The 22,695-nt window shown below is 41.4% G+C and overlaps 2 protein-coding genes across 2 annotated transcripts in view; one reads left to right on the forward strand and one right to left on the reverse strand.

The window, feature by feature from the left end:
* Positions 1-4,714, reverse strand: part of kifap3a (kinesin-associated protein 3a) — a 31,741-nt gene extending 27,027 nt beyond the window's left edge. Inside the window, exons 1-6 of the mRNA XM_056414063.1 lie at positions 4,567-4,714; positions 3,755-3,886; positions 3,385-3,530; positions 3,211-3,272; positions 2,955-3,093; positions 649-748 (exon numbers count right to left, since the gene is read on the reverse strand). Coding sequence (XP_056270038.1) covers positions 649-748; positions 2,955-3,093; positions 3,211-3,272; positions 3,385-3,530; positions 3,755-3,886; positions 4,567-4,607 — 620 coding nt within the window. The 5' untranslated portion in view covers positions 4,608-4,714. The remainder of the gene's footprint in view (positions 1-648; positions 749-2,954; positions 3,094-3,210; positions 3,273-3,384; positions 3,531-3,754; positions 3,887-4,566) is intronic.
* Positions 4,715-8,976: 4,262 nt separating this feature from the next.
* ntmt2 (N-terminal Xaa-Pro-Lys N-methyltransferase) lies at positions 8,977-17,394 on the forward strand. The gene is made up of 4 exons (XM_056414848.1): positions 8,977-9,272; positions 12,938-13,110; positions 16,002-16,254; positions 16,557-17,394. Exons 1-4 carry the CDS (start codon positions 9,074-9,076, stop codon positions 16,811-16,813), a joined length of 882 nt encoding a protein of 293 aa, XP_056270823.1. The 5' UTR covers positions 8,977-9,073; the 3' UTR covers positions 16,814-17,394.
* Positions 17,395-22,695: the final 5,301 nt, after the last annotated feature.

The raw sequence follows: 22,695 nt of genomic DNA on the forward strand, positions 1-22,695 counted from the left end.
AGCAGTGAAAGGAGAAGAGAGCAGAGTCAGTGGAGGTCAATGCTGTTACAACTGAAATGTAGAAAAGCTGCGCACGAGGAGGCAACCGTACGGCTGGTCAAATGTTATGACTGCCTCCAACTGCTCAACTGGCTTTGTGCGTAATGCAATATCGATATCATGGTATGTGGTTTGATTATTCCATATCGCCCCGCCCTAGTTGAGTTAATCATAACGAATGAAAAAGGCACGGCGGTAACGTTGTCCAAAACCAGGATGCGGAAAACGTTGGACGTCTGCAAACACAAACAGATACACATGTTGGTCAGTAGAGGCAGACATGTGGGATTTTGCAATGAAGTTTTGCAGCCATAAAGAAGTGGAGACTGTGGTTTGATGCCCATGCTCTCCTGAACGAGTGGGTGCCACTAGCCCAAGTCGATCTGTCCTTGAGCAAGGCACTTAACCCTGAATAGCTCACCGTAGCTGTGTATGAAAACTCCCCAAGAGTTGTCACTCTAAACCCCGAAACCTGGAAAGCAAACTTTAAAAAAACAATAGCTAGGGGCTCCGAAAGAGATTGAAGACCGTATATGTCACTAAAACGTTGGAACCAAGGGACAGTCAGACACTTGTGGGCCTCTGCATACGTCTGAAGTGCAGGTTTACCTGGAGAAGCAGAAGAAGACATAGATGATGGTCATTGCCAGGTCCACACTCTGCTTCCAGTCCTCCCTCAAAACTCTGGCCAGGGCTCCAAGGACCGTCTCTGCAGACACAAAAACATTTAAAAAAGAGTCATGAATGAAGGACCACAGAAGAAAAAAACTAAATGCAAAGCGTCTGTGTGTGGAATTCAATCAGAGTCGGACTGAACAGTGCAGCCGGAGGTGAGTTTCAAAGAAGCGTGGGGGAATGCGATGAGGTCGGAGGCTCCTGAGGATTTTGTGCTACGGGGGTTTTGTCGGCGCAAAAAAAATGACGCGCGTCCCAGGGCTCGTCTCCTCTTTCCCCGTCGACCCCAGGCCTCTCGGTTCACACGAACACTGGGCTCTTATCAACAGCGGGCCGGCTGATGCGGCGCGCCAGACGGAGTGAGCGGTCGACGCGTCGTGACAGATACAAATGGAGCCGTGCCGTCTCACCGAGGCCGAGGAGGGTGACGGCTCCTTGCTGTTGCGGAAGAAACAGCGCGGTTGTCACGGAAGGGAGCGGAACTGAAGCCGAGCGTTGTTTTTCTTTGAGAAGCCGGAGCCGAGAGGACGGGTTCTACACTCGAGCGGTATTCCTTCTATCAAAACTCCCCTCTCATCCAAATCTGGCTTTTGGCTTTGAGAGTTTTGGAATACGAGTGAGGTTTTGCACTTTTGAACTGTAACGACTGGCTCCACTTAGCCGGGAAAAAAAAGATTATTTACAGAAAGTTAATACAGTCTGAATAATTGATCATATAAAGTTCATCCTTGACCTTGATCCTGGTCTTTCCAAGCAGATGGAGTTTGCTCGGTTACCACGGAGGTGTTGTCATACCGCCATATCATGACAGGGATAACCTGTCTTCCCTCCGTAGACGACCACCTGCCCAAACTCCATCCGCCGAGGAAGATGCTGCTGAATATATATTAAAACTAGAACGTGCACTCGGTAGAGCGCATACCTTCGCATATCACAAGATTGGGCATTGAATTAAGAACATTTTGGCATAAGTTGCATGCCAATTGGATATAAATTGACCGCGCTATGGTAAAAAGAAGATTTTGACCTATCCATGACCTTGACCTTGACCTTTGACCCGATTGATCCCAAAATCTAATCAAATGGTCCCCGGATAATAACCAATCATCCCACCAAATTGCATGCGATTCGGTTTAAAAAATGTTTTGTTATGTGAATAACACGCATACAAATAAATAAATGAATTAAAAACACGGCGATCAAAACATAACCTTCCGCATTTTCAATGCGAAGGTAATAAAAAGCTCATAAATAGACTAGGGTTCAAGGGGTACAATTCTACATAACCATCAGGTAACACTGCAGGGTAAGGTAGGGGCGAAAGATATCTACAGCTCCAGTATGTGAAGAGTCGAACATGGTACGGACACTGAAATATGTTATGTTGTCATCAAGACGGTCCATAGTTTCCCTGTGTTTCCTCTGTTTCCCTGTCCTTCTGTCTCCTGTGTGTTTTACCCCGTCTGTCTAGTTTTCGACAAGGAGGTGTGGCCGCCTCCTCCCTCTCCTGGGCGGTGATTTCTGGAGCAGCTGGGAGCGATCACCAATTAGGACTCTGCCTATTTAAACGCTGGTCTTCCTCCTTGATGTTGTCTGATCGATTTTTGTTTGTTCCATTGTCAGACTATGGCTCTGCTGGATTAAGTTAAATAAACCTTTTTGTTATTGACTAAACCAAGAACGTTCCTCCTTGTTCTGCTTTTGGGTCCACGTCTTGCTCTCACCCCTTAACAGAAATATACCTGTTCGCCGCCTTAATGTTAAGCAATCTAAATGAATTATCCACAATTAGGCTACATTTGGATTTAAGTTTTGAATTATGTTAAGAAGAAGAAAAAAACAGACTTGTGACGCCAAGTTGTGTTACTTGACAATCTTTGAGTCGGTACCATAAAAGTATTGAGGTTTGATTGATAACCAGCCGTTGATATTTTTTATTGGAAAAGAAATGAGCAGTATCATGGTCTTTAAAAAATAAAGGCGCTTCCTTATTTGACAAAAAGAATAATAGCTGGAAACTTTTTTGAACCAGGATTTGTCCCATGACTTGAGAAAAGTCATATATATTTTTTTTTTTAATAAGTAAGTAAAATGAACGCATTGGTGCTGGATCGCAGCATGTTGGATTGTGGCCCAGTATGTCTGAATTAAAAGGAACAACAAAGAAGAGTGAACAAATAATTGGGTTTTCTTCTCCTGAAGCAGAACAAAGTCCTTCCTCGTCGAACGGAGCGCGGTACCATTCTGAATGAGCTCCTCCAGGTTGTCTGGGTTGCGAGCCAGCTGGAAGATGAGGGCGGCTCCTCTGATCTTCTCCTGGATGTCCTCGTACAGCAGCTCCACATACTCATCGATGCTGTTGATGGTCGCCACCTCATCCTGAAGAAAATAAAGTTTAGCCTCAGGACTGCCAGATGTCCTCAGAACTACACACACACACACACACACACACACACACACACACACACACACAGAGTGCTGTAGTTCAGTTCCTACCTCCACTCCTGCGCAAGGTGTGAAGTCTCGAGGTGAGATGCGGCTCTTCTCTTTGTCGTCGTCTGTGAAAGGCAATACTCAGCATCATGAAAAAGGCCTCTTGTGACTTCTTCTCTAAGGTATACTAACCCTCACTAAGAACATGTCAGTAGTCATGAAGAAACTCCTCAATACCATTGGACTGTTTGCGGTTTTGCAAATAGAAGAGCAGCTGCTCCACCTCGCGAAGTTTGGACGAGTGAATCAGCTGACATTCCTCCACGATCTTCCGGGCCAAAGAGGACGTGTCTGTGTGGGCGTTGAGGCTTTTCAGGCGAATGCTGAAGGAGAAACATATACACATGTGACAATTACAGCTTTTCAGAGAACCACTGAGCACCTGGTTCTCAGATGTGAGGTATACAATTGAATCAGGATACAGAAACATTCTGACACAATAACGTCATTTCTCTCAAAGAATTATAAACCGTAACTATGTTGTTACAGTTAAAGTAAACTCAGTAAAAGTGAATGCTGAATGTGCTGACAGTGCTTTTTTCCTCACATTTTCTGACACTCTTTGCGTTCTCCAACCATCGGGTTCCCCAGCTCTCCCAAGACAGTTGCCTCCACCTCATACTGAACCACGAGGGCTCTCTCAGTGGGGTGGACCTCAAGACTGCATCCCTTCACTCTCCTGCGGGTCATCCAGAGACAAAGTAAGCATCGGCTCAAGATAAAACAATATTACATACTGATTTGATTCTCTTCAGTTTGGCTGAATGAGATAAAGTGCTTTCAAAAGCAGCCCCATCTCTTATGTATACAACTCTGTGTGTATATATTATGAAATGTAACTAAACTAATTAAGAAAACAATAACTACAAATATTACAACCACATTTATTATTATTGCCAACAGGAGCTGTATAGCAGCAGGGCATGTGTATACAGGAATATATGGGCAGGTGATGGAGAAATGGTGTAATCCTACGATTTAAAGGTTTCATGGAAGGAAATTTAATGATGTGTGAATGAATTTCACATTTTAATATATGTACTGTTTGTGTAATGAGTACAACCTAAGAACCTACGAATCAATGTTTTTCCCCATTGATTAAAGTTACGTCAATTACGTCACGGTCCATCGATTTTTCTTGACGTCACATTCCCGGGACACACTCAAAACGGATATGTGGTTAATATGTTGGTACCGGTACTCCTGTCGGCTTCTTTATGCTGCTCGTACACAACATACCCATTCATGAATGTGTGTAACGGAGTGGTCTCCTTTTAAACCGCCTGTCATGCTTTCAACCGGCTCGCTAACGGTAACGTCACAGACGTCACCTCGCTAGCTACCGATGACAGCCGTTACCTTTTCAGATACAGCGGATCTCCTGCTTGAAAACTGTCCATTTTAGATGAGAAAGAAAGCCCACAACATAAACATTGTCTGCGTCCCAAACGGGGCCAGCTAAAGCTGATGAAGACACCGCGGATGTTTTCTTCTTTTCTTTTTCTTCTTCTTCTCTGCAGCTGGTTGCTAGGGCGGCGACTCAGCCAGCTCCCAGCATGCAATGTTGTTTTAACTGAATCAAGGTAGCGCTGCTGCCACCTGTCGGCACGGAGGACGAGTTTAATGGAAACCAGCAGGACGGGGAGTTAGGCCAAGCTTTGCAGAACGTGTATGAACTTCAATTACATTTACTCAAGTTACAAGTACCATACTTAAGTAGAAAATTAAATATCTAGTCTTTATGTGAGTTTTTTCTTTTCATACCACTTCTCCTGCTAAAGTTCGGCTTCTCACCTGGAAATATTTATTTATTTATTGTTACTCTATTGCATTTATCTACCAGCTTTAACATTAGTCAGTTCACTCATTATGTTTGGTAACGTCCTACAAAAAATACGAGAGGTTTTACTATATGTCTTTATTGCAATTAAACCTGACAGGTTTAAGTTAAGATACAGGTTAAAAAAAAAGTATCCTAACATTTATCAGGCATTTTTTCCACACAAACCACAGCATAGCTGGGTTAACACAGATGTCATTTATGTATTTAGCCCTAATTCCATTTCGATGGAGCATGGCCCTCGTGTTGTGTATATGCTGGCTCATTGAAACAGCTGTGAATGGGCCTTAATTAACTTCATTAATTAGCTACACCTGTGTTAAACTTGACCTGGTGACATGTCACAATCGCTGCTGTGAAAATGCTCTAATAATGTATATGTCATAATATTGAGGTTTGGATTGTCGGTTGGACAAAACAAACATTGTAGAGGCATCACTTTCATGGTCTGTGGGTAATTGTCATATAATGTTTCATTATTTTTCAAACAATTGATTTATAAGAAACAAGAAACAAAATCAGCAGATGTATCTATAATAAAAAGAATCCTTAGTTAATGGTTCAAACTGATCTCAACCTCAACCAACTGCAACAGTATAATCCTGAATTTAAATTAATTAACGAGTATAGACTAATAGTTCGGAACAATCACAAGAAACTGTAATATTTTCTGATTGAATACTTTTAGTCAAGTGACATTTTTATTGCAGGAATTTTACTTGTAATAGTGTATTTTTACAGTGTGGTATTAGTAGTTTTACTTGAGTTAAAATATCTGAATGCTTCCTCCACCTCTGCCTGCTCTGAAGCTGAACAGTAGCAGCACAATTAAAAGGTCTTTTCATGATGTGGTATTTCACTCAAAAACAAACATGTAATCCTCATGGTGGCACTGGAAGAAAACTACTATTGATGTAAGATTACTTAAATCAATAGGACACATCATGTGGGAACCATGAATGTACAACACTTTGAGCCAATAACAGAAGCCACCAGGGTGAGTTGGGGTTCCATAACTTTGAACATGACCTTAGGTAAGGTCAAAAAGGAAGGATCTGTAAACTTCGGATGTGGAATTTGTAATACTTATTTCTTTACATTAACCACAGTGAATGTTTCCTAATATTCTTTATTGTTAAATGAACTCTTGACGGAAGACGGACTAAGGCAAATCACAACAAAAGATTAAAGAGAAATAACACTTAGAAGTTTATTTGTTCTGCGCTTGCACATTTGTTAACTTGTTTTTTTGAAAGAATACTTTGGAGATCTCTCAGTGAGATATAATAGTTGTCATGGCATGTATCTAGTTTATTCAAGTTACAAGCGAGATAATAAACAAATGGAAAGTCAATTACTACTGTAACGCTGTAAATCTGCTGCCCTGAATGTATTCGCTTGTCTCGGCACCAGTGACGGCTGATGTCACTGCTCTAAATTTAGTCTGTGGCTCGTGATATTGGAATATTATGTGTGTTAGGGGTCAAAAATACAGTTTTGTATTTCCTGCTGACTGACAGATTTATGGTGCTACAAGGGCACATAGAGGTTGTTTTGCCACTGTTTGACCGTATTAGATTTGCATGCAGTTTTTTTTGTGTTACCTTATCTTGACAAATGCAGCCATTGTGGTTTAAATAAAATGCAAAGCTTTCCATTTTATATGATAAGTCAGGAATGGGAACTCCAAACAGCTACATACACCCCTTAACTATTTCAAGGCGTCAACCCAGAATAAGTCAGGAAGAGTGGTTCATATAGCAGGTGAGAAGGGTAGAGGTCACATAACTGAAGCGGTCATGCGAAGCTTCAACCCTTCACATGTTGTTGAGAGCTTGAGAAGTAAACAATTAAATAATAGACTCTTCATCAAAGGAACAACTGCACAACTCATTTTAAATTCAAAATGGCTCTTAATGACTCATTATTTTATACTATACCAACTGTTCATCCCGTTTAACCTTCCTCTTGTGTTAGGGTCGGCACCGACCCGTTTTAGGTTTTAAATGCAAAAAAGAACCACATACATTTGTTTATTTTCATCAAGGCTTTTTGACTTTGTCAGGAACCTCTATTTCAACAAAATAAAACAAAAACATTTTGTTTCACTAAATTATAAAATGCTCTGGTTGAAATTATGACCTTTGTGTTGTTAGGGTCGGTTTCGACCCGGTTATAAAAATAAGATTATAAAGCAATAATTAGAGCCAAAACTGAAATCATAAGTGCACTGTCAGCCAACACAGTTTCAGCCAGCTCCTCCCCCAATCATGGGAGCTTTAGGGGATTCTCATTTTGCATTGTTCTCTACAGAATCTACAGATTTACACAGGCAAAGCTGCGAGTGGCATCCCTGAGAAAAACCAAGGAAAACGTGTGGTCCTCGATATGACTACTGGACTGCAGGGTCACAATATCACTTGTGACAATTTCCTTACCAGCTATGACTCAGGCCACCTGATTCTAAAAGAAAGAGGTGTGAGGTCTGCCCAAGCAAGACACACGTATTGTGCTTCAACTGCAAGAAATATCTCTGCAAAGAACACAATAAAAGTGTCACTTTTTGCCACACATGCATCTAAACACACACATACACATGCAAGTTCTTGCACACAGAGACTTTTACTCTGATTGAGTTTTTTTGTTTGTTTTGGAACTAGTAATTGATTTCTATTGGTTTGATTTGCTTGATTGGTTGTTTGTTTGACCTTGCAAATCTATATTTCGTGTTATGACTTGTTCTGTTTTTTATTTTGTGTTTGTATTGAAGTTCTATTGCTGAAAAAAAATACTTTTTAGCCTTTTTCTTGAAGTAAATATATATGGGTCGAAATTGACCCTAACACCATAAATGTTACTATCGTTAATAATATTAAAATAAAAAAATAAATATAACATTTATTTCAGAGATGTGTTCTAATACCCCTCAGTAATAGTCAAGTAACACAACAACCCTTTATTTATTTAAATGATTCTCTTGAGGTTCATTTTACCATTTTTTTTATTGAAATATGATATACTGACAAAGAAAAGGCCCAGAAGCCCACACCAAAAATATTAAAACCAATATTTTCATGGATAAGGAAGCCTAACAAGGTAACCAAGAGATGAGAAACAAATTGGATGATAGATCATTGTTGTTGGTGTATTTTACAGCTGATTTAAGACACGGGTCGGCACCGACCCGCTAACATAAGAGATGGTAACAGAAAGCTAACACAGGAGGAAGGTTAAAAGGACGTAATTGGCGTTTAATTTGGCTACGGCTGCTTAAGAAATGCAAACACAAAGAATTGGATTTGTTGGAAATTCGTTGAGATTTGATTTTGGACTACTGGTATGAGTTTTTGACACTATATTAAGCCAAACCTTTATCCAAGTGGGTGTTTGAGTCTTTGACAAATCTGGGTCAGCCACTGTGACTAAGCAGCATAGAGCTTTTTACATTTTTTCAATGTGTCTCTCTTTTTTTGAGAACCCAGATGCCGATATCCTACATTATTAATATACAAGGGGGTCAAATCACAAGGTCAGATTGGTCTGTGTACGAAGGGAATTCAATGATTCGGAAGCCTATATTATACTCTTTGTTCTTCGGTGTCAGAACAAAACACGAGTCATGTTTACAACACTTTTAGGACCACATTACATGGCAGCAAGGCCTTGAGGTCAGATGTATGGACTCGTGAGCTGCTAAAAATGCATGCTGTAATCCAGTCACCTGTGTGTCTTTCAAAGACAGCCGTCTCGCCCATCACATAACTGACCCCCCCCCCCCTACTCCTCCAGAGTCAGTGTGCCTAGCAGGTGATCTGTAAATCTGGCTGGGGTCCTGAGGACGGCCCCCTGAAAAAGATCTCCGCCGACCACTTGAAGGCTGGTGGAGACGTGTTCATTACTCGGTTGGACAGATATAGCAGCAGCCGGAGTAGCGGCAGCGGAGCACACAACGGAGCGTTACTCTCCTCTAGCATCGCTCAGAAAAACACCAACACCGCCGCTCTGTGAGGTGCACAGACAGACAACATGGAGATCTCACTGTCAGACACGACCGGCAGCCCATTGCCCAACGTGGAGTACAAGGGCGCTCACCAGGCGTTCAAGGACCGCTGGAAAGATACGGACGAGACCATGTGTCGCCACAGCATGTCCTTCCACCTGCAACACTCGCTGAGGAATGAGTTCTTCGCCAGCTACCTGTACCTGCTGGAGAAAACTCCCGTGGGTAAGAAGAAGGGCCACACAAAGATCCAACTACACACAGTTGAGAGGTCAACCTTTACTTGACCTTTAGATTCCGTTAAGCATTTCGGCAACGACGAAGAAGCATGTTTGCATGTTTTGGTTGAGAACAAATCACTTCATATTTTCTTTTCCTAAAGTATACCAGATACAACAACACATTTTTATTTCCGATTGTTTTTTAAATTTGTTTCCATTCATAAAAAATAACAAAATTAGCTTTGTTAACCCTCCTGTTACCTTAGGGTCAATTTGATCCCATTCAATGTTTAACCCTCCTGTTGCCTTTATATTTACATATTTTACCCTTGGGGTCAATTTGACCCCAGCAATTAAAACCTCCAGAAAATTATTAGAATTAATATTGTTTTCCAAGTTTAAGTGTGAGGTACTTTATGTTTGTTTGTTGACTACCTAAATAGCCCTTTCAATATATAAAAAAGTTGATATTTCTTAAATGTTTGACACAGTGAAAAACAGCCTGGGGTCAAATTGACCCTAAGGTAACAGGAGGGTTAAACATTGAATGGGGTCAAATTGACCCTAAAGTAACAGGAGGGTTAAAGTCACATATTTATCACAAGGTAATGCATTTGAGATTGGAAGACCAGTCATGATATTAAATATGATTAATCACCTGTCTAAAGTTGATTTACATATATTGTTAATAATTTAACCAATGGCTATGTGGAAGATGGGGGGCGGGCATATAGTGTTAATACCAAACAGGATAAAACACACAATACACAGGGAATTATTAAGAGCTTTGAGGTTTGTCTTTGGAATAGCCAACAAATAATAAGGAACAAGTAAATATAGTCTTACATCATTATGCATTTAAAGGTTTACCACATACTTGCTTTGCAGACCCACATCAAAAGACGTGTGGAGGTTTTATGATGCTGCCTCCACCTCTTTTAAGAGTTTATCTGCTTTTGAAATGGGATAATGTCTAAGAAGAGTGTTTGTAGAGATACATGCATATATTTAAAATGTGAATGCACTTGTGATTCGTCCCAAGGGGAACCGGCTCATCGGACTTTAAGTGGCTACCTTTTTAATTTGTTCACAAACAGAAATATAAAAACTACAGTTTGTAGTTTGGGGCTCGAACTATTTCTTGATAAACGAGCACTTCTGTGTTTATTCTATAGTGCTCTCGGTCAGATACGGTCAGGGAACACACACTTCGGTTTCTGTACAAAGACAAAGGGACTGGCTATTTGTCAAAGAATAACCCATCACATTCAGCCGCTAAAAAGCTGGAATTAACAGGCGTGTTGCTATTAAAATAGCCATTATTGATGGAAAGAAAAAAGCATCAATACAACAGGTGATCCCAAACTTATTAAAGGGGTATAATAGAACAACCTCTTCATCAAGACAAGAGCTTCCCCCCTCTTAGTCAATTAGTCAACTTGTCGTCACATTGGTCGTATAGTTTAAAAAGATCTTTCTAGTCCATTGTTCTGTGTGCTTTAAAAAAATATGTCATTACTTTTTTCCAAATAACTTATGTCTCTGGTTACCCCAAGGTTTAAAGTGATTCTTTGTCGAGAAACTCAGTTATACAGATCTGTCAATTAAATCAATCAAATGCTTCGTTGAGTATTAGTTGACTTAGCATTTCTTTTTCCGAGGACAGGCCTGATTGCAACAGCAGGCTGATCTTTGTTGTAGAAAGTCTAATCTAATCCTCTGCAGGGTGTACATTAGTGCATCAGACCACAATCTGCAGAAAGAGGAGATCCTGACCAGCTGGACATTCTGGCTGGAAGACCTCTTGTGTTCTTACCTTTAACATGATACAAAGACCTTTAATGGCATGGCATGTCAGGCATTTTGGCATTACCTCATGTCATGACAACCAGAGAGCTGCAGTCAGATTATTTACCAACCGCCATGACCATTTAACAGTAAATGGACTGAATTAAATATTTATTTAGTGCTTTTATTTATGTCTCAATATAGAAAATGTCAAGCAAACAAATAAAGTAAAAATAATTATGCTGTCCACTGGATGAAAAGGTATCACTTGAGTTAAAATAAGGCCTCAAATATTGGAAATAAATATAAATCTTCAGACAATGTATTGTTTAATCAGATGTCTCATTCTCTTTCATTGAAGGGTCACTTCTAATGAGTTAGTCCACTTTAAAGTTGCGAGATAGAAGAACATGGGTGCACCGGACTGACACTTCCTTGGCAGAAGTGCATGTCATCGCGTCGTCTTCCCCCCTACTCTGTCTTGCTCGATGTTTCTATCATTACCCTTCTTCTGAAAGCCTTTCCGAGGGGCCACATGACATGTAACTGACAGCTTTAGATGCTCCGAACCGGCCAAAATCTACAAATCATCTCGAAGCCAAGTGGGCAATGTTGTCTGTTTCTACAACTTGTTTCTAGCGTGACTTCCAGAAGCAGTTCGGTCCCTTTCTTGGCGTCTTGTTACTGGCATGGAGTCGGGTATCCAGCTGGAAACTAATCCCTGTCTTAATGTTTCACTTTGGTGACAAGAATTCTGCCACTGGAGATCCTCGACGAGCGGCCTGCCGTTCTCCTATCGCCTCCCACGCCTTCGCCGCCGGCAACGTGTCATCTAAGCCTTCGGAAATGTTGCTCTCATTCTGCAGGCTTTATTTTAGCTCAGCAGAAGTGAGGCATTGAATGGATGGGATTGTCTCAGGAGCCAGTTAATGTCCCAGTATGCCATGTACATCATGTAGTACAACACATAATTAAACACTCCAATATCATTTACCATCTGCTGTGGTACTAGATACAGAAGGGTCAAAGTTTCACGTTTTTGCTAATTGATAACTCACAAAGTGTGTGAATGCACAACATTGGAATTAAGTCAACCGGCTTGTTTTCTGATATCCTGTAACAGCTGAGCTGAGTGTAAGCAGCATGTCCTTATTTATAGTCATCTGGTAATCAAATCATTCGATGTTTCCCTTGAGATTGTGAACAGCGTTCCTCTCCACACAGAGCAGTCTAAAGTTGTGTTTAAAATAATTCCTTAACACATGTCTCAAACTTTAGTCAAATCTAATCTCTAATATTTTTTTTTAGATTTGGTAATCATCCAAGGTTGCATGCAGTTGATGTTAATTTTTACCAAATAGGTAATGACTGTCAGTAACCGTACAGTAACTAACATTTTCTTTTCAGTTTTTTTTTCAACCTTTACCCTTTTTTTGTTAATTTCTCATATTAAATATTGAGTTGTGAAGCCTGGAGATAAATTGATTCAGGCTTGCATGCAACGTTGCCTCAGTTTTTGCAGTCCAGGGTGAATTCATAATTACGCCATCTTGGTTTTTGCAACCAGAAGTGACGTGAGTGGGTGGAGCTAAGTTCGACCGAAGGCTGAATTACACATGTGTAGGCATTGTTGGTAATGTAGTGGCCTGAAATCTTTGTTCTTGATGACCTCCAGTGGCTTGACTTATCTTACTCCAGTGATGTATAGGTGCACTCACTCTAGGACACCGTGACATCACTGCTATAGGTGTGGTTAGCATATAAGCTTAAAACTTAAAACCTCTTCCAAGGGTAACACCACATCATCAAACATTAAATAAATGGTGTTAGGAATCTGTGTGTAAAGCTGTTCTCTTGTTGTGTGTCCATTTGTCCCAACAGTGAAGCTGTTTGCAGTCACCTGTGAGTACATTAAAGGAGAGAAACAGTTTTACAACATTGCTCAGCAGTTCTATGAGGACGTCACAGCCTCGGAGGAAGGCATGCTGGGAGATTATGTGGAGATATGCAACGTTGATCTGGAGGGATCCCGGAATTTTCTGAAGAGATTTGTGGTGAGTCACGCGATACCAACTCACATTCCGGTTCAGATCAAAGCCTCAAGCCTGTCTGGAAACTTTATACGGTTTCATTTGAGAAGCCGTTGGTCCATTATTTACACACTTCACTGTGTCTTCAGTACAGTCCACCAGTATATAGATGTACATGGGTATAGCTATCCCTGCATATACATGTCAGAATCTATTTGGGGTGAGGAATTCATCTTCCTGACTTCATAAAAAGAATTCTGCATTGTTTCGTGGGGGAGACGAGGTTTCAGTGCCGTTTCTTATAGTAGAGCCTACTCAGACTTGATTTCAGCCTTATAAAAACAGCTGAGCCAACAGCTGATTGTCCGTCTTTTTCCGTGGAGAAAAATTTATAATTTTATAAACTGCAATTTAGTGTAAAATTGACCTGAGGGGATATATTTTTAAGAATTAGTTTGACATTTTGAGAAATAGGCCTATCCGCTCTATTGCCGAATGTTAGATGGGGAGATTAATAAGCATGAAGCAACCTTCAAGTCTTTAAACTTTAAAACTGCCAACATTTTTTGGGCAGATTAACAAGCAAGATATAATACGTTAAAACCAGGGACCTTTCGAGGTGCTTGGAGGCATATGTTGTTCCCTTTAGACGGAGCTAAGCGAGCTGAGAATCTGCTTTTATCCCAAAATGTAAAAACCTTCCTTTAAAATATGTCATACTTTTCTACATTTTACCAGTCTTATTCTCATATGTCTCAACATGTTTGTGTCTTTGTACGTTCACGTGAATGCATGCCAGAGTGGACTAGAGTTTTATTTTTAGATGTTGGAAGTGCTAAATCAGGGGAATGGTTTAGCCCAGAGACAGGGTTATTTAGAGGATCAGTTTTACAGGAGCTCTAATTATAAAGTGCTAAGATAGGATACTACAGGCAGTTAAATGGCTACTATTCCACGAGTACTAATGTCAGCACAACAAGCTCTCAACTACTCGTTCATACAATGCAATAATGAAAATATTTCATGTAGAGTTTCTCTTCTCTGCACTCAGTTCTGTGAGATGATCGATTGAAAGGTATCCTTTATTGCTATTACCACACATTGTATGTCAGTTCACTGAGCTTTGATTGCAGGATGTGAGAATGTATAGAATAATTATAGATAACAGTAATTAAATAGCAAATTCTTACATTTAAGCAATTCTGAATCAGAAAATGTTTGCTTCCTAAATGACTTAAACAGTTCTGTTGACCAGGTAATTGATTAACCAGCTAAACTCTAACAAGGATCAAATAGAATAATTATAAATCAAAGATTTTTGGAAAAGGAATTCAGTAAAAAGCTGAAAGATTTGTAGTTTACGTACATTTTTTCATTCCAATATTGGACTTTTTATCAAAGAATTGTCCTTTTCACATTGACAAAACAATTCTTTAAATTGTGGAAGGAAATAATAAAAATGTATTGCTAGCATTAAGTACAGTATTTGATGACGCTAATAATGCAAAGACAACACGATTACATCCAGATGTTCACCTTTTCTAAGAGAACATTTATTAATGTGAGGATTATTTATAAAACTATTTTGAGGGTTATAAGTGTGATATTGAATATGTATGTAAATATATATAATTATTTTTTCTTTATTCTTTTTCTTTATTTTATATTAATTATCTGATTTATTTGATAATAATAATTTAGAATAGGAATATATAAGCATTTTTGCTTTTACCTATACATGTTCAGTCTTTCTGTTTTGTATATTATGTATAATAATATTGGATTATATTGCAATGATTGATTGGATAAAATACACAACAAATGTGTTCTCATCCACACTGGACTGGTCAGAGCCAGCGAGAAGCAACTCTGCCAGAAGCTGAAAGAGACCAGGTCTCACCATATTTCAGGACAAACTATTCTGTATTGAAATCCATACCGCAGTGGTGCCTCAAAAACCCAGTGTGCATTATTATACATGAATCTGTACGGCAGTCCACAATACATCCATGAGCTCACCAACTTAAATGCAGTTGGCTCCGACTACAGACCAGTGTTTATTTTTTTTAAATCACACAAATATCATAATTTTCATACACCCGGCAACGTGGCTGTTGTATATCACGGCATATCATCCCAGTGATACTTTGAAATGTTGAAATTACATAATCGAGTTCAAAGGGTGTTCACAGCATCTTGTCCCAGTGTATAAATGTTAGGAGTCTCTCTCCCGCCATCTCTTCTACAAACGTGTGCTCAGACACATCCTGCTCCCCTGGCTGTGAACAGCTCCTTTTTTAAACCGGACATCTCCATTATAAACCAGTCGGGGAAGTAAAAGATTTAGAACACATCTAGATTAAACTGAGTTACATACGCAGCGGGCAATATGGCAGTAATTCACCAAAACCAGGAAGCCTCCTGTAACAGGCACACAGCTCCTCGGGGCCCCATCTTTCATACAATCACACACTGGGGCCTCTGATGTGGAGGGGTTGGCGTGAGGTCAGAATACCAAATGAAAAGAAAGAAAAACCAGCATGATTCAAGTGAGGCAACTTTTGGTTCCCTCGTGGTAAAGTTCATTGTTCCGTTGCCCTGAGGAAATGAGGTCGACTTGTTTGGGCTGTGGGGCTTTTGAGGTACAGAGGCCTGACATCTGGCAACGCACAGTCTATAAGTATAGATCCCTGACTTATAGATATTGTAATAACATGCTGCAGGGAAACTGACATTTAAATATACATTTAGTTTTCTCTGAAACATAAATCCCGCTCCATTGCTTTTATGGTCGCTTTACAAACGATCTTCAGTTGAGGAATATTCCTGACTTCATCCTCTCTTGATAACCTCGAAATAAAGTTGACTTTTTGCTCCGATTATGAATGTTCCATCCACTTTTTCTCCACCCGCAGGGTCCCGGCAAGGCCGGCACGCACTGTGCCCTGGACTGCGGCTGCGGGATCGGCCGCGTGTCCAAAGGCGTCCTCCTTCCTGTGTTTGAGAAAATGGAGTTGGCGGACATGATGGAGAACTTCCTGCTTCACGCACACGAGGAGTACCTCGGCGACGACGCCGACCGCATCGAGACCTACTACTGCTTCAACCTGCAAGAGTTCACACCTCCAAAAAAAAAGTATGACGTCATCTGGATGCAGTGGGTGGCATGTAAGTATGAGGGGGATCTCTGGCTATAGACTCGTCATGTACTAGCTGTGCAAATCGTCCTATGTGAACTTAATTCCAAAGGATGCCGGACTTCTTTCTGACCGGACTAGCATTATTTTCTGCAGTGGGTCAATTGATGCATGAGGCAGTGTAACTTGCCATTGACGCCATCGCGGGGCAGGTTTTGCTCTCCACCTGTAGGAAGACTTATGGAAGCAAAGATCCCAGCAGCGACAGGTATCTGTGTTGCGATTGGTTGTTGTTGTTTTTGGCTTCACACACTTATCCATCTTTCTCTTCAGGCCACCTAACAGACAAGGACCTGATGAACTTCCTGATGCGCTGTAAGAAGAGCCTGCGTCCAAACGGCGTCATCATAATAAAGGACAATATGGCGCGGCAGGGCTGCAAGCTGGATCCCATCGACGGCAGCATCAGCCGCCACCTGGACATCATGAAGTGCATCATCGCCAAGGCCGGCCTGGAGGTCCTGGCTGTGGAGAGGCAGGAAGGCCTCCCGGAGGTCATCATGCCTGTCTGGATGATTGCGATGAAATAGAAGTGACGTTAATACTTTTGAAAGATTGTCAAAAAACCTATAGGAGCAAATTCCAAACTAAAGCTGAATACACGTGTTGTTCCTCTCTTGGCAAGGTCTCTAAATTAGTGATAAAATATCTAAAAGATACAAGAAATCTTCATTATGTCACCGGGAGATAAATTATGAAACGGCAGTGTGGACGGCCTGATTGGCGACCGGGGTGATTTTATGGAGACGGACGTTTCATTTTCGCTCAGCCCAGAAATGAATTAAAGCTTTTCCGTGGACATTAACCGTCTTCAGAAGCACTCTATACGTACACAAAGCCCGTCTGTAATTTATTGTCAGCCGTGCACTTTCAGGGTTTGTACCTCGATGACGTCAAAGATCGACCGGAGCTCTCTGGAGTGTCCCTGTGAGGAGAAGCTTGTTCCCGTCTGCCCCAGGATGGTCATTGGAATAGCATGTGGATTCATGGTTCCCCCTGGCTGATTGAATTGTCTCCGTTTTAGATTAAATGTTACAGCACAAGTACAACCTACTTCATCATCAGCAATAATACACTACCGTTCAAAAGTTTGGGATCACCCAGACAATTTTGTGTCTTCCATGAAAAATCACACTTTTATTTATCAAATGAATATAAAATATAGTCAAGACATTGACAAGGTTAGAAATAATGATTAATATTTGAAGTATTAATTTTGTTCTACAAACTTCTAGCTCAAAGGAAGGCCAGTTGTATAGCTTATATCACCATCATAACTGTTTTCAGCTGTGCTAACATAACTGCACGGGTTTTCTAATCAGACATTAGTCTTCTAAGGTGATTAGCAAACACAATGTACCATGAGAACACTGGAGTGATAGTTGATGGAAATGGGCCTCTATACACCTATGGAGATATTTCATTAGAAACCAGACGTTTCCACCTAGAATAGTCATTTACCACATTAACAATGTAGAGAGTGTATTTCTGATTAATTTAATGTTATCTTTATTGAAAAAACAGTGCTTTTCTTTGAAAAATAAAGTCATTTCTAAGTGATCCCAAACTTTTGAACGGTAGTGTATATCATGATTATATAGAGCCACAACCTGCAAACCAAGGTTGTCATGACAGACGGAGGACAAGACAACCGTCGACTACAGTTATTACCAGTGAGTGACCGCATCGTCTCAGACCGCAGAACGCAGAGCAGCACATAGTCTCACAAAGCAGCCAACTATGGATGTTATGAATCACAAAATTAAAGGTAAACCACTGATTCACAAGCAAAACGTTGAACTTAAAATGGAAAAAAAAGTCCAAAGTTCAGTTCAAAATCTGCTAAATGTGATGCAAAGTTGAGGGAGAGTCCAAAGAGATGGTTTGTGCGACCGCCTGAGATAGAGAGAGCGCAATGTCGAACTTCCACTTTTGGTGTGAAAGCCATTAACCTGTAATAATCGGGGCCAGTGGAGAACACCCCCCCCCCCTCCCTCCCTCCCTCCCTCCGCCATGTGACCCTTGTCCTGCAGGTCATTGCAGACTCTCGAGAGTCTCCTGAACTATTGCTGCTTCATGCAGGGTTCGTTTCCACATGGTGCAGCTCCCACGCTGTGATCTGAGGTCGACTCTGGGAATTTTGAACAAATATAAAACCTTCATGGATTATAAATTCGTTTTTCAAAGTGTAATCATTTACATCGCCGGGCCGTTGGAGTCGGGCTCCTGTCAACAGTTATGTAATGGTGGTCTATGGGATTAATGCTTTTTTGGACCGCAGGGCCGTATCCAGCTCTCTTAATATATCCGTGGTGTCGGGGCTCATGAAGAGCTTGTCTGTAGCTTCTTGAACCGCAGCCGGAGTAGGAGGTGGGGTGACCTTGCAACATGTTGGCCATATTTTATTTCTTAAGAATAAAGCCATAGTTTGCATTTACACTAGACCAGTGGGTGTAATGCAATATTACCAATTGGGTTGCATGCATCTGCATTAACCTGGTCTTTCCTGATCCAGCGACGTCCAGACACGGATCACATGTTGATACCAGGCGGAGACGAGGTCTAAATTATGAGGCCATCTTTTAGTACAGCAGTACAGAGATAATGTCCACTGCACAAAGTACAGGTTGATTAGGTGTAAATATTACTTTTGGTTTGATGTAAGTTCGTGTTTTATATTTTGCTTGTAATATTGCAGATCATTTTTTCTTCTTCTCTTTTTGTATTGATTTTGAGAGCAGCAACACCTTCTTATTGCATCCTACTCTCATGTGTGCTTGAATTCAGCTGAAGATATTTAGCTGCACTGTTTTTTGAAAAATAAATCTTCCAAACTCGGAAAGCATATGGATGTAGTTTTTATGATTTTTGAATGCTCTTTTCAGATAGAAGGTTTTTTGTCTCATGTACCAAACAAAAGCTAATAGGATTAGCGATGGCTAATCGCTGCAGGCTATTATAATCAAGCCTGGCACGTGAATGCTGACCGATTTTCTCTCGACATTCCTGCAGTGCCGTCCGTCCACACCCCTGACGGTGACTGCGCTGCAATCTTCCAGAGTGGGCCAAAAAAAACACCAGATAATTGAGATCCTCTCAGGTTGTTATGCTAATTCTCCTAAGTGTTATTACTATTTTTTTTTCTCTCAGAGTAACAGTAGAAGCAGCACATTGTTTTGGGCAAATGACTTTCAGCTGGGCCCCTTGAGGCGGATTTGTGGGGGTTGGGGGTTGGGGGGGGGGGGCTTGATTATTTCCTGGTTTTGACAGACAGTGCCGGCTTTCATATCTGCCCTGGCTTCATTTCAAACCTGTCAGATGTTGTCTGCATAAAACACACCCAGGAGTCGCCTCAAATATTCAGCATTTGCGTGCGTACGGGCCCGACGGGAGTGGTGCGGAGTCGTTCCTCCCTGGGATTTTTATGAAAGGACAGTTTGTCAATGAGTCAACTGGCACTGAGCGAGAGCACAAAGTCATCAAAGTGTCGAAGGCGCGATGGCGTGAGATTATCTCCGCGGCGCGTTCCTCTGGTCAGAATAACTCTTTTGAGATGTGAATGGACCAAACACATTTTCCACATCCCGCATGAATTAAAGATCAAAACGCCCCAGAGTTAAACTTTTACGGTGTGTGTGTGTTTTTTTTGTCTCCCCCCGCAGCAAATGGCAGCCAAATGTGCTGTCACCTTTTCAGGAGTGGTTAGCGTCGCTGACAGTCAAAGCTATCATTTCTAATACTTCTCAATGTCCTCCGCAGCCGCTCGGCAGCAGTTTGAATATATTAGCTGGAGTAACACTAATTTGTCCAGTCATGTTAGCAGAGCAGAGTTTTTGGGCCTGATTTCAGAGTATTTGTCGGACAGCTTTTAGAGACAGGAGGGACCACAGGGACGCAGTGACCAACACTAAGTGGGATCGCCTCAACTCGTAAAACACGGCTCGGAACCGTTCGACCCAAAGCCACAGCTCCAACTACAAGAAAAATGATCACGGTAATGACTTTCATCACCGTGGTTTGCACGGACCCATTCGACATGTGCTCTGTTCACCACATCATCCGTGCGACTCGTCGTTTTAAACGTTTCTTTTGAAGGAACAAAGACGATTGATAACCAACCATAACTCTTCCATTCATGCATCATTTCTGAAGTTGCAGTGCATTGAGCTCTCAGGGCCGTAATCTTGTCACAGAGGATACCGTAGACATTTCAGCATTCGGCACCATAAGAAATCTGAGAGTGTTGTTTTTTATCCTTTCTTCTATTGCGAAAGTGTCCTGAAAGAAGTGATAATTTAGTCTTAGTATTGAGTTATTATAATATTGCGCTAGCCCACTCTGCTTATTTCTAACTTGGAAGAGTTGTGCTTATATACTGGGATCCCGATAGCAAGAGCGACGTGATGCCTGAACCAAACCACAAACAATAATACTTTGGAACAGGCAAGTGACACAACAAATACACTGCATAATGTGTGAGGTGTGTGCGTCTCACAAATTTGCAGATTTAGTTTTTAAATAAAAAAACAACGTAATACAAATTGGCTCTTATGCCACCCTCCGGACCGACTATGTCAAGATTAGTACATCAACATAATGATCACAAAAATATTTTTTCCGAACGTTCTAGTTGTGGGGGTGTAATGACCACTGATACCTGTAGGGGGTGCTCACAGCTCTTTTCAGCCTTTCAGTCTTGTTGTGAAGATGGGACGCAGAGAGGGACGGTCACACTGCAGCTTCCACCCTCATGCAAGGGTAGTAAACACCCCCAGGAAACAGCACAGGGGGCATTTTCCACAGCAAGAGCCATCGGCCCTGACAGCCTGAAGCTTTCATCCCGTACACACTGAGTCTTTGTGGAATCCGCAGTGGAGAAAAACCTCAGTCGGTCTCTGGCTTCAGCGAGACGGAGACCGAGACAGAGAGGACTAAGCCTATAACCTCCGTTCCCTTGGAGAATCCACACCAGAGGAATGTGCTTTCTCTTCATCTCCAGTTCTCATAGTAAATCATGACACTGAAAAGAAAAATAGACCTGATGATTTTTGGGCTGCTTTTTTCTTTTGGCTGGGCCCGCCGGCCGCCGCACACTCTCTCAGCATGTCGCCAAGGGTCTGAGAGTGTTGTGTTTTAGTTTTTTAGTTTTAATCCCCCCCCCCCCCCCCCCGTAACATGTAATATATCACGCAGCAATGTGGGTTCGGAGCCTGAATCTGGTTGCCGCTGACTGTAAGGGTTTAATCTGCGAGCCAAGCAAAGGGGGGCACATGACGACAGCCTTACAGTTGGTCGCACCGTCACGCTTGGTGTATTTCTAAAAAACTGGGACCATTGGAAAGAGAAAAACTGTGCAATACCAAGAGGAGGAATAATTTCTCCTTCCCTGCTGAGCAGCGTGTGACGGAAAGCATTGCTCACAGCAAGAAGAGGGAAAAAAAGGAGGAATTTATCCCCATCTGGAGCCGGAGTGTGCGTGCGTATCAGTGTGATTCACCAGGACTATGATGGAGCAGTGGAGGGCCAGTAGGTTCTTGGCTTCATGTGCAGAGCCAGACCCTGAGGCCCGTCCACAATGTTAAAGGCTGGTGTTACATTTCTGCCCTGGTTGTGTGAATTTCTGTCTCTTCCAAATATATTTTTACACGACACACACTCAACTCCTCCGTGTGAATGTATATTTATTTTTGGGGGATTCAAATACTGGATGTAATATTGACAAAGGGCTCGAAACTACATGAAATTAAAGTGACAGTTGTCCTTTCTCAACTTTGTTCATGTTGTCCTAACTTTTTGCTTCTTTTCTTTCCTTAAGTTCCTTCCTTCTTCATCTCCTTCTCATGTAACACTGGAGATCTGTGAGAAACTTTCAGTGAACCGGGAAATTCAACTTACACACAAAGGCTGAACGTATGCAGACCCATTGTCCCTTTGCTCTTGGAAGTTTCTGGTTACTTAGTTTTTCTCTATGGCCTCCTGGGTTCCAGTGACATTTTGGGAGGTGGATGCTAACCTATGGGGCATCAGAACACTAGTGAGCTGATAGAGTGGCAGTATTACACCATTCAGGGACAAGAGACTACATGCCAGACAGCTTGTTGTTAGGGCCAACCAGCATCTAAAAGGACTCAAGTCATATATGCAGGTACGTTGACATGTAGTTCGATGTGCTGCAGCTGAGCCGTTATATATATACACTACCGTTCAAAAGTTTGGGGTCATCCAGACAATTTTGTGTCTTCCATGAAAACTCACTTTTATTTATCAAATGAATTGAAAATTGAATAGAAAATATAGTCAAGACATTGACAAGGTTAGAAATAATGATTAATATTTGAAGTATTAATTCTGTTCTTCAAACTTCAAGCTCAAAGGAAGGCCAGTTGTATAGCTTATATCACCAGCATAACTG

The sequence above is a fragment of the Pseudoliparis swirei genome, chromosome 5, assembly GCF_029220125.1.
Source record: "Pseudoliparis swirei isolate HS2019 ecotype Mariana Trench chromosome 5, NWPU_hadal_v1, whole genome shotgun sequence".
Classification (NCBI taxonomy): Eukaryota; Metazoa; Chordata; class Actinopteri; order Perciformes; family Liparidae; genus Pseudoliparis; species Pseudoliparis swirei.

What these genes read in the sequence shown, in the direction of transcription:
- ntmt2 (XM_056414848.1), top strand. Translation starts at nt 9,074, where the DNA reads ATGGAGATCTCACTGTCAGACACGACCGGCAGCCCATTGCCCAACGTG. An exon ending in ATTTTCTGAAGAGATTTGTG is followed by an intron (nt 13,111 to 16,001) that starts GTGAGTCACGCG and finishes CTCCACCCGCAG; the next exon opens with GGTCCCGGCAAGGCCGGCAC. An exon ending in CTGGATGCAGTGGGTGGCAT is followed by an intron (nt 16,255 to 16,556) that starts GTAAGTATGAGG and finishes CTTTCTCTTCAG; the next exon opens with GCCACCTAACAGACAAGGAC.